This window comes from Passer montanus, unplaced genomic scaffold (genome assembly GCF_014805655.1).
Source record: "Passer montanus isolate IOZ18808 unplaced genomic scaffold, ASM1480565v1 scaffold46, whole genome shotgun sequence".
NCBI lineage: Eukaryota > Metazoa > Chordata > Aves > Passeriformes > Passeridae > Passer > Passer montanus.
Window position 1 is genome coordinate 3,150,179 of NW_024369485.1, and position 15,350 is coordinate 3,165,528.

The 15,350-nt window shown below is 41.4% G+C and overlaps 1 protein-coding gene across 2 annotated transcripts; it reads right to left on the reverse strand.

The window, feature by feature from the left end:
- Positions 1-642: 642 nt before the first annotated feature.
- On the reverse strand, positions 643-14,533 carry MATN3 (matrilin 3). Of its 2 annotated transcripts, none has more exons than XM_039721667.1 (7): positions 14,404-14,533; positions 12,230-12,799; positions 9,686-9,808; positions 9,122-9,244; positions 8,480-8,602; positions 2,919-3,026; positions 643-1,135 (listed from the first exon to the last, which is right to left on the reverse strand). In XM_039721667.1, exons 1-7 carry the CDS (start codon positions 14,531-14,533, stop codon positions 1,080-1,082), a joined length of 1,233 nt encoding a protein of 410 aa, XP_039577601.1. In that variant the 3' UTR covers positions 643-1,079. The 2 variants fall into 2 exon arrangements, with proteins under 2 accessions (XP_039577601.1, XP_039577602.1); XM_039721668.1 differs by having other exon boundaries at positions 643-1,025; positions 2,885-3,026.
- Between the last annotated feature and the right edge of the window lie 817 nt (positions 14,534-15,350).

The window sequence follows — 15,350 nt, forward strand, 5'->3', positions numbered from 1 at the left end:
GCTTGAATGTGGTATGTGCAGGGTGTGAAACAAGTACAGATGTTGTTTTATGCATCCTTGGCAAGCTAGTTACCAGATATAATATTTTGTGTAATTATATTGCAAGGGTCTACAAAATTTGTGGGATTTTTCCATTAAAAAACATCATTTTGACTCCTAATTTAAATATCATTTTTTAAGTATTTGGATGATTGTAAATACCAAGTGTTTAAAATTGAATTCCTTTAACAGCTTTTTTTTTTTTTTAATTTTTAGCTTGTGTGTTTTATCCTAAAAGGCTGATTGACACAAGTGAAGTGTCAGTAAAGTCTGTAATGACAACAGGAACAACTGACTAAGAACATAAGTAAATCTTGCAGGATAAAAATATTAAATTGGAGGATGTCTTTCATTCTTCTACATTTTAAACATTATTAATACTTGAAAATACTGTGCAATCTTTTATCTATATTTACAGTAACATCTAGGTTTTAAAATCAAATATTTCTTTTTCAAAACATGTGACTTGGGGCAGTATTCTCTTTATTTCTTCCATGTATGCCTCCTTTATCCTTGAAGTTTTGTTTCCTTGGGTTTTCTAAACCCTTTATTTCATAACACATGTCCTTTAGGTTAAAAACAAAATAATTTCCAACACCAATATGCATATCAGATTGTATTTTATTAAAATAAGTTACAAGAACCCAACTTTCTTTCCCATTTAATTGAAAGAAGACATAGGCACATTTTTGCATTCTGCCTTGCCATTTCAAAGTTTTATATAATGTGATATACTGTATCCTTTTTTTTTTCTGTATTTACTTTGAAGTAAGATAATAAAAAATGCAGTTACTACAGAAAAGCAGTATCTGCAGTAGAAACTGAAGCACAGCAGGTATGAGTAGCTTCATGGCTATAAAGTGACTGAACATGAAGATCCTCAGGGTCACTGTATTTTCAAGACTCTTGTCTTCCTCAAGTTTTCTTGACATTTGTCGATAATAAACCACTGCTGTTTTGTAAGCTGTGCAATGAAATAAAGCTTCCTGAAAACAATAAAAAGGCTGAAAAATTATTTTAAAATAAAGCAAAATGATAGCTCAGACAATCTGCTGTCTGTCTTGATATGCCTGCAGCTTCTCAGACACTTCCTCTAGTGGTCAGTTGTTAAGGGCAATAAAATAGATGGCTATAAGGTTTGTTTTATTTACAGTCTTTCTCATTGCTGCATTTTCAAAATAGTCTCCTTTCTAGATGAAGTCAACACATGCTTGAAACAGAGATTTCTAAAGATATTAGACTTCTGTCAAGATCTAGCATCTTCCCAAATAACCTCAACAACCCTAATTTCTTAGAAAAAGTTGGATCAGGTGATACCCAGGGATGAGGAGCAGAAGGTGATGGTCTCTGCCATGTTTTCCAGATTGTCTTGAAAGGATGCTGGGGATAGAAATGGCCCATCAAAGATTAACTCTGAAAGAAAGCCTCAGTTCTTTGTATAAAGTCTATTCCTAACTTAAACCCACAGCATTTTCTTACTTAACATGAGCTCTTGGGGCAGAAAGATTGATCTCTGAAGGATGTTCTACTACTGAGATGACATTACAGGTTTAAATGTCTTTTAAGCAATTGGATTTCCTAGAATTATACATTACAATCGAGGAAAATCAGAGTTCTTCCCTTTGCTTTTCCCAGGCAGATAAACTGAACTCCAAGCACACTGCATGAAGAGGGATGTGCAATTAGATCTCATAAATATAACTTTGAATTTATTCAAAAACTGGGAAAGTTTTGTGTCCTTGGCAGAGGTGTTTATTTGACTTTCAGAAACTTTGGCAAACTGAAAAATTCTTGTATCTATCTAAATGTTGTATAAAACTCACTACTTTTCTCTCCCTTTTTAAAATCTTAAATAGTCCACTCTTCCTTGATTTTGAAGCCTCAGAGATTGGGATGATAACCACAGGCATAATGCTCCTTTAAATCAATTCCTATTTGAATAAGAGCACCTTTGACAGAAAAAAGCATTCAGTCTCAAAAATGCTCAGCAAAGAAATTCTGTGATGTTCCTTGGTAAATTGTAGCAGATCAACCACTCTCATTTCTAAAAATTATGCCTTACGATGTACTGCAGCTTGTCCAACTTCAACTTCCAGTTATTAGTTCCTGCCATGTCATCTGAGGGCATTTATTCAGCATCCAGGCTTGCTGTGGTACAACAGAGACCACCACTTTCTCTTTGTTTATTGGTTGGGGTTTTTTTCCTCTCCCACATGTTTGTGGAATGTCTGATCTGGGGGCTGACCGCGTTTCCCTCCCCGGCTGCAGACGCGGCACTGCACAAACGCAGCCCACAAATTCCAACCCCAGCCTCACCTCGGGGCTCCCGTGGGCACAAGGCCTGCCCAGAGCCCCAGCACCCTGCCCTGCTGCCCTCTCGTGCTCCTGCATGCCTGCAGAGGCTCACACATTTTCAGAGAAAAGAAGGTGCTTGTAAATCACTTGGGACAGTGCCTGCCTATGGAGGTGGGATGCAGAGGAATAGCACAGCTCATGGGACTGTTGTCACACTGCCCGTGAAGTTGTCCCTAAAGTTTTTGGGACATAATAGGGCTCAAAACTGAATGTTTGATGTAACAGTAAAAGCCAGCTAGAAGAACTATGAGTTTGATGAACAGTGCTTAATGTTGAATATGGCAGATATAATTTAGGGGGTGTGGACATATGCATTTATTTTATCTGTATGGCATTGCTCTTCAATGAAATGTGAAAACATAGTGGTGTTTGCAACAACCTATCTTTTTTTCCATAATATTTATGAAATCACCCTGACAATACTTTCTTCCCTGGATATTCCTTCCCTGGTTTACAACAAAACAGCTACCTCCAAAATACCAGGAAATACCTGAATGCAGGTGATCATGTAAGAAAAAGGATATATTTTGTGGATAGAGCTTCAAGGTATGAGGTCACTGAGTTCTGGAGGGCAGCTATGGCTTCACACTTACAGGACTCTTCATCAGTTACAAGACTGCTCGTTATGGCTCCTAAGAGAGAAAACAGCATTTACTATATTTACTACAATTATTCAACATTTAAATCCCAAGAAAATGCTTGATCCTGTGGAAGGAGTCAAACCCACAATGTGAGACCACAGCAAACACTGCAAGTCAGGTGGGAAGGAGGGGCAGTGGTGAACAGGGGCTGGTGTGTAGCCAGAGACCTGAGTGTCATAGTCCAGGACAGGTTAAAGAGAGCTCAACTTGAACCAAGAAGGAAGCAGAGCAGGATGTTCCTCACCTGCACACCTGGAGCCTCTACACTCTTTAAATTAGACCATTACTGAGAAAAAATAAAAACAAAAAAGGGCCTGGCTGCAGAGACCAACCAGCCTCCCCATCAACTTTAATTCTGTTGCCCCACAAGTACTCTTTGTTTCTAACATTTGAAACATGCATGCTTAGGGAGTATCTTTCTTGATTCAAGAGGATGGACACAAATCCATTCAAATGTCACACGAATATAGATGGAGCTAATGATGCCATTCAAATAGGCCCAAGTGAATTTATAATTAGCAGAAGATCACAGCAATCTAACTGGAGGAGCCAGTTACCAGACAGAGCAGTTACCAGTCTCTTCAGAAAGGGAGTAATCATTGCTATACTCCACAGTGCTTCCACTGAATCTGTTCCTAAGTCTTGACCTCAGTCTTCCAAACTTACAGGGGACCAGCCTCAGCTGTCCTCAACAATTCCTTTTTCTCCATAATTCACAGAAAAAACCAGCAATGATGACAATTTCACTGTAGTGTAATAATGTGAAGCATCAATAGATGGCTGTGAGTTCTTAGCTGCATGAGAGGTAGTTTAAGCTCACCTACCCCATAAAGTAAGTAAGTTAAGGCTGCACCACTTCACTGAAGGCTGAGAACAAATGTCTCAACAGCTACAGCAGCACAGGTGAGTGAGTTCACCATCCACATCTGAGACTGGAATAATGAGCTTCCAAAAGCAAAGCCTTCTTAAAAGAGAGCCTACAAATACATTTTCAGTAAGTTATCAAGATATATTACCTGTGTATAATACCCATCTCTTAATAAATGGGTTTTTTTACATTACTTGCAAAGGTAACAATAGCCTATTAATAAATTTTGTTTTCTCTAGATATATAAATGCATAGCTGATTAATGTCAAACAAGGTGTGTGAGCATTGTAACAGTAAGAAAATAGAAATATTATATCTAAGTACATTTCCCTTTTTTCCTGAACTCTTTTAGCTTCTTTTTTGTTTGTTTGTTTGGTTTGGTTTGGTTTTCTCTTTTTAGCAGTCATGCCATTATAACCCCCATTTTGCAACAAAACTGCAAAATCTATGAGGTTGCAGATTTGGCAGTGCAGAAACTCATTTGTCTTAAAGCCAATGTTGAAATTGGTGTCTCTTTGATTCCACTGAGGCTGTATTTGTTCAGCTCCCCTCTATGGAACATTCCACTGGCTTTATGGTCAATGTACAAAGAAGAGCTGTTCAAGAGTCAGCTGGAGGAAGGCCAGCTCAGAACATCACACCAACATGGTTGGTTTCCAACCAACTGCCAGTTAACTTTTTATGTCTGCATTTAAATTCTCCAGTGACAAATACAGATTCTCCTTGGATTTTGACTGTTTTAACAAACTTATTTTTCCAACCAGCTCTGGCAATTGTCCAAGGATGTTCTGAATTCTTCTACAGTCCTACTGTGAAATTAGGAGTCTTCCAATATTTGATATTTAAAATTTGGGATATTCCTGTTGCCACTAGGATGCCCAACAAGTCACACAAAACATGTTAAAGCTGTGTTTTTACACTGCCTTTGTGGTAAACTCCAGATCAACAAGAAACTATTTTTGCAGATGGTGTTTGTCTATATCCACCTATTTTATGACTGTGCTCTTACACAGCATCTTCAGCCACTTGATGTGATGGCAGGTTATTGCCACTCTGAATAGGGGTACAGCTAGGCAGCTCTTGAGGTCCCTTCCTACCCAACTTAACTTTGGATTCTACATCGAACTGTGGAGAGGTTCTGCCAACATTTGATCCCAGTATTGCCCATCTGAAAGCAGTTGGTGAGTTCATTCTTGCCCCACTCAGCTTAGAGGAGACACCAAGGACACAAGGTTTAGCATTGCAGCAGTTCTAACCTGAGTATTGTTCCCCTGGGAACCCTCCAGCCATTCTCCAAATGCAGGTAGGCAATGGAGAGTCACATCCCAGAGGCAAGTGCCCCCGAACCCTGCCCTGCCAACACCCCCAATTCCCATTTCAGGAATTCAGATTATGTTTTTAAATACAGTAAGTCCTTCAAGGTATGATGACAGATAAGAGACAACATTAAACTAGTTTTAAATACAGTTAACTGCTATAACTAAAGAAGAAGGAAGAGACATAAAGAAGAGGCATAAAAGAATGAAAAGGAATTATACTTCCTGAGAGCTTGTGAGTTGAGAGACCATTGCTCAAACAGATTAAAAATGTTTAACACATTAAAAAGAAGTGCTTCAATAAACATATTCAGAAAAAACCCCGAACATTAAGTTATTACTTGAGCATGTTTTGTCATCTGAATTTAAGATAAATCCTTCATAGCAGTCACAGGTCTATGATCCACTCACACAGACCTGCTGGCAGTCATAGGCTCTGGGGCACACACACCAGTTCACACAGCATGTGCTTTGGAGAAGCAGTTACCCAAAACCAAGATAACATTTCTTAATGCTTCCCAATGGCAATGCTTGTCCATGCTGGGAGCCTATCCTCTATGAATCTTATCAGGAACTGCTGAGATGTGTAACTGATCTCACCTTGGAGCAGCAATTGTCTTACATTAATTGATGGAAGGGATACCTCAGAGCTTGCTCCCTCTGACCCAGCTGTGTAACCCCACCAGATGTGAGATGCCACATCAGCTCCAAAGGCACACTAGAAAAGGTTTCCAGTGCACAATAACTTTACAGTAAGGACACTCGGAAGGAAAAAAACCCACTTCTGAAATTGTTATATTTTTACTGTAACACAGAGTCACTGAGAAGCTAAAGAAAGGAACAGCAAGATGAAATTCAGCCTGGAGGGGAGGACATCACCTCAAAACATGCATGGTAGTACACACATTCCACAGTACTGCAAAGTGTGTGACTAACCCCAGCTCTTCTCTCCTCAACAATTTGTCAGTTCTGGGTTTGCTGAATATTACATAAATTAGAGAAGGCCTTATTTGTAAATTGACAAAGACTGCATGGTGAGTATTTACTAACATTGTTACATATAAAGTTCTTTGTGTCTCTGACATTTGCTAAAGTGGGCAAGGCAGAGTGACATGGAACTGTTTTCTGACACCCGAGTGCAGGTGAAAGCTCCTCAGGCATGCACAAATATATTCACATGCTAACAAGAGCCATTGCAATACATGCACTTAGCTGGGGAGGGCACGGCTGGAGAGGGATCTGCAATCTGCTTCTACCTGAGCACATCCTCCTGTCTGGGTTGAGGGAGAAGCCCTGGTGGCAGCCACAGGAGTAGAGCTGGTCACCCCTGATGAAGATCTGCTCTCAGTGGTGCCTGCCAGGCACACACAGATGAGGGAGGCATTGCAGAGAGAATACCAATCCATATCCAAACTTTAGCGCTGGTCACAGGGATTTCCATATTCCCATTTGCAAATGTATCTTCATTTGCATTCACACCAGGATGTTTTTGCTGCATGTCAGTGTGCTGTTAACCAGAGCAGGGTGCACAGAGTGTGTTTTTAGCTGGCTATCAACGTCACAAAATTAGTGCGAAATTTTGGAATACTGGCAATGCTTTTTTGCAGCTGTAACAGATGGCAAAAGGAATGGAACTGCAAGTCAAGAAGTTACAAAACAATTATCCAACAGAATTTCAGAGAACAAATATCTTGATTTTAAGAGACTATTTGGCATTACTTCAGCTCTAATTGAGTTGGAGAAGACACTGTTTTATGGAGTGAAAAGACCATAAACAGAAAAGTATATGTGGCTGCTGAAAAAGATGTGACACCCACTGCCAGTTACAAAGTGGGCACTTTATGTGTGAGTCTGCTGTTTTCTGCCAATTTTAACACGTCAATTCTGAAAGGGCAAGCTGAGAAGGAGTTCCTATATTTGGATATCTTTGCAGTAAGAAGGCCCAGTAAGGCACAAGAAAAAATAAAGGGTGGAGAAAGAAAGGAAGAGAGGAAGAGAGAGAGAAAGATAAAGAAAGGAGAAGGGAAAGGAAGCAAAGGAAAAGAATAAAAAAATGAAAAGGTAAAAGAAAAGGGGGGAAAGATCCTCTCCCAGACCTAGATTATTTTTGCATCATTTTTTGCACATCTTTGTGAAATAATTGCGACAAAGACCTGGATGTTTGGGAAATCATTAGCAGGATACGGCAAAATGAGATTCAAAAGGAAAAAAAAAAAGCAAGCATGTGAAAAAAATAATTTAAAGTTTGAGTAAACAGATAGAGAATCAATGCTATGAAATAAAGTTTGGGATTAGACTCCCAAAGGGGAGGCCTGACTGAATTTACATTCCATCACATGTTTATTGCCCCTCTGTAATGGCAGCTAAGAGCTAATCCTAAGCACCATATTTACAAAATCAGCTCCTAACCTAGGCAGGAAGAAATACTGAGACCCTCTGGCTTCACCTCTTTGAGATGTGAGACCTGTGACTTACCTTGAGAGATTGGCCCAGGAACTTCCTGGAACTGGAAGCTTAAATTCAACAGTTTGTCACACAAAATATAGTAAGGAAAGGGATTATAGTGGAAGTGGGGGAAAAAAAGGATTTTGCCTAAATAAATGACCTAAATAAATCATGAGATTTCCAGAGAAATTCAGAGTGAAAATCAAACCTTAATCAAGTGAAGATACTATAGAAAATATAACAATTTGTAGATAATATATAACTATGTGTACATCCCTGAGTACCACCTACATCTATGCTTTTGCTCTCCACAAGAGACCAGCACTGAGAAGGAACATTTTCCTCCATCTTCTAGAGCTTTAAGGCTGGAATATTTTTTAAGGTCCAAACACATCCACCAGAAAGAGCAATCACACTCATAATGGTAGAGACTGCAATCATTCTTCCAGCACAGTTCATGCTCTCCCTCATCTCATTCCCTTGTTCTGCTTTACTGAAGATTTTCTGACAGAAGTGGTCCATGTCACATACTGGATATGGCAATTCATGCTCCATGGGCATGAAAATACTGTGAAGTCCTCAAGGAAATGCCAAATGGCATTTTAATTTTAACCAAATACAAGCTTCACACTACTGCAGAAGGGCCAAGGATCTCAAATTACTACTCTACCTATGGAAAAACAAAGTTGCCCTGAGTTTTCAGGAGTTGTACAGAAACTCTGGGATAATTTATCAGAAAAATAACATCAATTTGCCAGATTTCTAAAAGCTGCTTGCTTTTAGTGGAACACAATTTTTCCTTGATCAGATCTTACCTGAGCAAGTCTTCTTGTCTGGATTCAGAGTGTATCCTTCATAGCAGCCACAGCTGTAGGATCCATCATTACTCAGACAGACTTGGGCACAGTCATGCCTCCCAGGAGCACACATGTCCATGGCTGTGGGGAGCCATGGTTTAGGAAAGAAACCTGTTAATCCCTCACAGATACTGTTTGAAATGCTCAACATTTTTAATTATCATTTCCTTACAATTTAACCAGATAACCACTCATTATTATATTGTGCTGCAGACAAGTGAATTCAGTTATTAATTATTTAATGGAGGAGGTAGATACTGCAAGACATGACTACACCACATCTCATGCAGTTCTGCCTTTCATCAGCAATTCCAACAGTCCCATACATCCCCAGTAAGGATGAAGCTAAAAACCCACATGAGATGAGCAACAACCTGCCCTGTGTCAGACTAAGCAACTAAACAACGTTTATGGTATTCTGTGAAGACCATAAAATGGTAGATAAATGCCAAACTGCATTTTCAAATCAACAAATTTAATGAAAAATGTTGTAGGAAACAAGGAAAAGACTACAGCTGAGTTCTCATTTTAGGGTAACTCACAGAAAATATGTCCATATCTCCATGAGTTTCATATATTCAAGTAGCCTTTAATTCTTACCTGAGCAAGTCTTCTTGTCTGGATTCAAGGTGTAGCCTTCATAGCAGTCACAGACATAGGACCCATTGTTACTCACACAGATCTGGTCACACTCGTGCCTCCCAGATGCACACACGTCCACAGCTTGTTAGGCATGTTAGAGAAACAACTCATTGTTAATAACAAACAGGTTGGGATGGAGTGCACAAACCTATTTTTAAATATATTTTGATTTGGAATCATCTCAGAAATGGCAATAATAATCAAAGGAATTAGAACAAGTGGTAGGCGAAAATATCTATAGTGTCTACATTTGAAGAAATGTAGACACTACAGATATTTTGTTTTAGCATCTGACCCTAATGAATGGATCTGTAGGCACAATAAAAAGGACAGTGATAGAATCAAGATACATCTCACCATGACTTGCAGCTGAGTTTTATTTATTATTCATTTCTAGATTCTTATTGAAAAAGATACGGATGTTTGTTGTTTCAACAGAAGCACACACATATCATCTCAAATCCAAGAATAGTGTTAATTTATTTTTTTTCTAGTTGAACTCATTATCCAAAGGAATAATACCTGAGCAGGTTCTCTTGTCTGGATTCAGGGTGTATCCTTCATAGCAGTCACAGAGGTGGGATGCCCCGTGACTCACACAGAGCTGCTGGCAGCCGTGGGTCCCCAGGGCACACACGTTCACAGCTGCAAAGGGCACGGGCAGAGAGCTACTTCAGCATCCCAGAGGAAAGAAACAGGCATTACTCATTCATGCTTACAGAAGTACATCTTGCACTGTTTGCTGGATTAGTGGTAGTACATGTCAGTGCTGTGTTGCTGTCACAACAAGTTACAGCACTCCTTAGCCAGGAGAGAGAGGCCATAAATGGCACAGAAATAACTCATTACCTGAGGTGGCAGCAGAAAAGATGAATTGAAAATGAGATGGTTCAACAAGGAGAGATATTGAGCATTCAGGAACATTGCACAGGAAAGAACTCAGCCATGAAAAGCTCTTCTGGCTCTTTGTATGCAGTTCCTTTATATTGGAAGGGAAGGGAAGGGAAGGGAAGGGAAGGGAAGGGAAGGGAAGGGAAGGTTTTACCTGAGATTTTTACTTAGATTTGTAGTTACTAATTAGTATTATTGTGGGTATGGACTACTGGTAAAATCAATCTCCAAAGCAATACTGGTGAGATAAAAAAATCAGAAGCAAGAGTGCTTAAACCTTCTCATGTGTTTCTGAAAATAAGGCAATTTTGTGGCAACAAAATGGCAACATTCCCATTTTCGAAAACAAGGAAGGTTTAGATTCTGCTAAAAAGGCTGATAGAGTTGTCTTGTCTATACATTTTACATGAACAAAATCTCTGGGTGATCTTTTCAAGCATAAGTGAGAAGCTCAGACTCAAATGGTCGGATTTTTGTGGTAGGAAAGTCAAATGTCCACTGACTTGGACAGCTATTCAAGGCTAAGACTTTTCCATCTCTGGGATGGCTTCATGCTGAATAATGCTCTCAATGCATCAAGAACTTGATCTTAGCCAACTATTTTTCCCCTGAACATTAATTTCTCTGTTTTCAGTTCACCCTGCAAATAAATTAACTGCCTTGGTCAAAGCGCAAGAAAATCCTAATTGGCACTGGTGAGTCCAGATTTCTGACCAAAAAGCACTCTGGAGCTGTAAAGAGACCCAGGTTACCACACTGTCTTACAATACCCTCTTAGATTCATAGGAGTTTTTGTAAAGACTGCTTCCTTCATCCTGTTTTTTTCATGAACCCCAGATTCTGGCAAACTGCACACAGGCGACTCAGAGTTCCACTGGAAGTGTACACATGTGAGCTCTCTGATTTACCCTCCAGCCTTGCAGAGGTGTAATTTCTATGCTTCAGCACAATAAACAGTTTATTCGTAAGAACAAGAGATTTTTCTTTGCTGCTATGAGGTGGACATGAGTGCTGTGCTCACAGCACACATACCTGCCCAGCCACGTGGGCACTGGTGAGGATCTGGTCACACCAGCAGCACAACATGGTGTCAAGCCAAACCTCAAGGCATTCTGTTGGCAAAGTGTACTGTCTGCAGATGGTCTTACACATTTATTTCATACCTAGAGAAAGAGGTTTATTCACTTTAAACATACTCAAAAGGTATGGTAGTAATTTTAGTAAGGCTCTGAAATAACAAAAGTAACACACTGCCAACCAAATTCCCAAGGAAGTGGCTGTTATTTTAATTTTTTTACAATGTCATTTATATCTATTTTACCTATTATTTGCTGAGATTTATTTTAAAGTAAATTTCTTAGAAATTCACTAGAAAAATCTACTTTGCACAAGTTTTTATATATAGGCAGTTCTAAATAGTGCCTGTAGATAGGACCTTTTTTCCCTATAAATGACAGCAACAGCCCATTCTGGCCTAGCATTGTTAGTGGAGTTCTAGCCTAAACCAAATACATACCGCACTTTTATAAGATCAACCCTGAAAAAGCAAAGCTAATTAGTCTCATCCCACAGTTCCTTGTCTAAATCAAGTTGCAGAGAAACGGAGGGAGATGTGAGCCTGGCACATTGGAAAAGCCCAGCAGTGGCTAAGGAGTGAAAGCCTGTCCTGAGAAGACCTGCTGCTGCATTTGGGCACTTCATTCTGTACCAGATTGCTCAAGCCAGTGTGGTGGTTTACCTGACACGCTGATTGTCCTACTCTGAACCTATAGGGAATCCCTTCAGCTCCACATGCCCATCCTCCTTGCTTCCCAGTGAGATGGGAAAAGAAACGAGCAGCCTGCACAGCTCTGGTGTGTACCTTCAGTAATTCAGGAAATATATGCAGTCAAACCTTGTCCAGATTGCTGTGATTTCTCTTTCTCTCTAAATCTGACCAACTGCACAAGGAGGTCCACTTGAGTCAGGCCTGTCACCTACACTGAGGTCACTATTCAAAATTAAAGGCTGTTACCCACTGAAACAGAGGGTTGGCTTGTTTGCCCAATGGATGGTAAAGGAAATATTTAGATGTGATACATAACACTTCTTAAAAACTTCTTTCTTAAGGAGTGGAACCGCAGCAGCAGTCAAAAGGAGCCAAGTTACACCACTCTCTTGGACTGCTCCCCTTACCACAGAAAGTCTCCCTGAATCTGGATGTCAGCTTTTCGATCACACCGTAGGTCTCCACATAGAAGACGTGTTCATCCAGAGGCTCGCTGGCCATCATCCTCAGGGACTCCATGTCTGCCCGGTCCACCCCGACCGCGTAGATCTCGATGCCGGCTGTCTGCGCCCTTGCTGCCACGTCTTGAACCTGGTCTTGTGGCCGTCCGTCTGTCACAACAATGACCACCTTGGGGATGTTGAAGGTGGCTGGCCGGGTGCCCATTTCCTCGGTGAAGACTTCTTCCATGGCAGTCTGGATGGCAAGGCCGGTCATCGTGCCAGCAGACAAGGGCTCGATGCGAGACACGGCCTCCTTCAGAGAGGCTTTGTCAAAGTAGGTCCGGAGGGGAAACTCCACCTTGACAGTGCTGGCGTAGTTCATGACCGCCACACGCGTCGTTCTTTCACCAACATCCAGGGTATCGATCATTTCTGACAGGAAGATTTTCACCTTCTCAAACTCTTCAGGCCGGACGCTGCGGGAGCTGTCTACGATGAAGACGAGGTCCAGAGGCCGGTTCTTACAGGCAGTGTCTGCCAAGAAGGAAGGAAAGTGCTTCAGTCATCTCCTACACGGGACAGGAGCTCTCACCCAAGGGCAGCGAGTGCTGTCATGGCAAACTACTCCTGCCAGACAATGCTGGTTGATTCTTTATGAAGAGGCTTCAAATTATAGTGAATAACATATTAGAGAATCATAAATATTAATTTTGACAAGTAATAACTGTTTTTTTCTAAGCATTAATAGATAGATGCACATTTGAACTCTCAAAACTGTCTAACTATCCTTGAAACAAAGGGTTTCATGTAACAGGTAACAAAGAGATGAAACAATTATATATGAATGTATTTACTGTTTATTTTCATAAAGCTTGAATTCCAGTTTTTATAAGATAAAGAAATAAAATGGCAAAACATCTGACTAGATCATCTAGGGAATGGATCGTAATATTTTTTTGGATAGTAACTAAATTACTAATTTAGTACTAAATTAGTACTAAAAGTACTAATTAGGAATTATTTCTTGTTTGTAAATCACAATCCAAAATACACAAGAAGAACAAATAAAGGCCAACAAGGAAAAAGACACAAATGATGTTTTAAAAAGGCTTCTTTGGAAATTGTTGTTTTTTATGACTTGTAGAGCAGATAGAGAAAAGTGAAATTACTCATGAAGTATAAAATAAACATTTACACACACGTTTCCAAAATTCCTCACTGCCATGTAAATCAAGACAGAAGCAGAAAAGCCACAGCTTAGATCAGAGACAAGCATCACTTCTACGAAGACAAAAACCAATCAAGACAGTGACAGCAGGCAACTGAAATGCCCCTTCCCTGTCCTGATACCACATCCTGACACAGACGGTACCATGTACTTAATTTATACCATCAAGGTTGGATTTGCAGCTGAAAAATAGACAACCCAAAACAAGAGTATATATATAAAAGAGACATCCTGGCTCACCAGTGCATTAAATAGCAAAATATGAGGTGTCCAGTTTGAATTCACAACTTGAGGGCTGTTTTGGGAACCTGACACACCTCTCCTGGCTACTGTCAAGTTGACTTTTATTACTCCATTCCAGTTTAAATTTAAAAAATCTTCACAAGTATCTTAAAAGCAGAGGTGAAAACAGCACCCCCCCCCCCAAGGTATTAGAAACCTTTTTTCTCTGATTCAAGTGAAAACAGAGGGGAAAAAATGAAATTGCACAAATTCCCTTAGGAAGCACAGCAGCATAGTTGGTTTTGCTTTTGGAAGGAGTAATAGACAAGATGAATCTGATCCCACCCAGGTACATTCTATATCATTCTATATTCATCCTGTAATTCAGTTTCGCTTTTGGGAAGCTGAAAAAACATGAAGAAATGTTAGTGCATGCATGCATAGCTTAAGACACAAAAAACAAAACAAAAAAAAAACAAACAAAAAAAAGGCAAGGTTTGTTAAAAAAAATTTTAAAATAAAAAAAGAAAGAAAAGAAAGAAAAAAGAGCCAGTGCAGTGTTTGTAGGTAGAAAACTTCCCTTTTTTAGACTGAGAAGGAAAAAGCCCTTTTCAGCAAGCCGGTCCTCGCACGAGTGTGAAATGAAGCTGTTTCGAGCAGAGGCGCGGCGGGGCGCGCGTTGCGGTACCTGCGGAGCGGCCGCCGGGGCGCGGCTGCCGGCGCGGGCGGAGCGCGGGGCCCCGCGGGGCCGCGGGCAGCGGCAGCAGCGCCAGCGCCAGGCAGCAGCCCAAGCCCAGCACGCCGAGCCACCGCCCCATGCTGCTGCTGCTGCTGCTGCTGCCCCGGCCCCGCGCCGCCTTTAAAGCCGCCGGGAGCGCCAAGGGGGACGGGACACCGAGGGGGCACCGGCCGCCCCCGCCGCCTCCTCCCGGGGCGGCCCTCTGGCCCGCGCTCCCCCGCCCCGACGGGCGCTCTGCCCTGGGGAGAGGGAGCGGGGCGAGGATCAGCGCTCCTGGTTGGGCATGTGTGGCAGGGCCGGAACCTGGGCGCAGGGGGAGCTGAGACACCGTTCTTCCTTCCAGGCTAATTGTGCATCTCAGTCTCCAGGGCAGCAGTTGCAAAGAACGGGAGAAAAGCTCCTGGTATGATCACCGAGGCACAAGAACTGCCCGCTCTGTTGCCAAATTTGGCCAAGGACATTTTGGGCAGTTCCTGCAGGAAGCTGCAGTGAGCTTTGGGAAAGCTCAAAGGCACCCTGATCTCCAGCACAGGGCTTTAGAAGACGCCTTTACCAAATCTGTATCCTGTTGTACTGCAGGATCATCTTCTCTCCCATCACCTCCATCAGGGGAACAGGAAGCCTTGATTTAGAAGAGGAACCACCAAGCCCCCAGCGTTGTACAGTATCAGGCAGGCAGTGACTCACTTCAGCAAGTTCTACCACAAGAGCACGGAAGAGGACACCATCACATTCCCAAAGGCTGCAAACGGTAGCAGGGAAGAGGGACCACCACCTTCAAGCAGGAGAAAGCCACAGGGCAGGGCTCCAGGGAGTAGAATGGCTTTTCTCTCTCTCTCAGAACACTGCAGCTTTTTAGAGCAAGAGCACAAGCACACAACCCCCAAATTTCAGGC

What these genes read in the sequence shown, in the direction of transcription:
- MATN3 (XM_039721667.1), bottom strand. Translation starts at nt 14,533, where the DNA reads ATGGGGCGGTGGCTCGGCGTGCTGGGCTTGGGCTGCTGCCTGGCGCTG. An exon ending in AGACAAGAGAACCTGCTCAG is followed by an intron (nt 9,245 to 9,685) that starts GTATTATTCCTT and finishes ATGCCTAACAAG; the next exon opens with CTGTGGACGTGTGTGCATCT. An exon ending in TGAAGCTCTATCCACAAAAT is followed by an intron (nt 1,136 to 2,918) that starts ATATCCTTTTTC and finishes ACAACTGACCAC; the next exon opens with TAGAGGAAGTGTCTGAGAAG.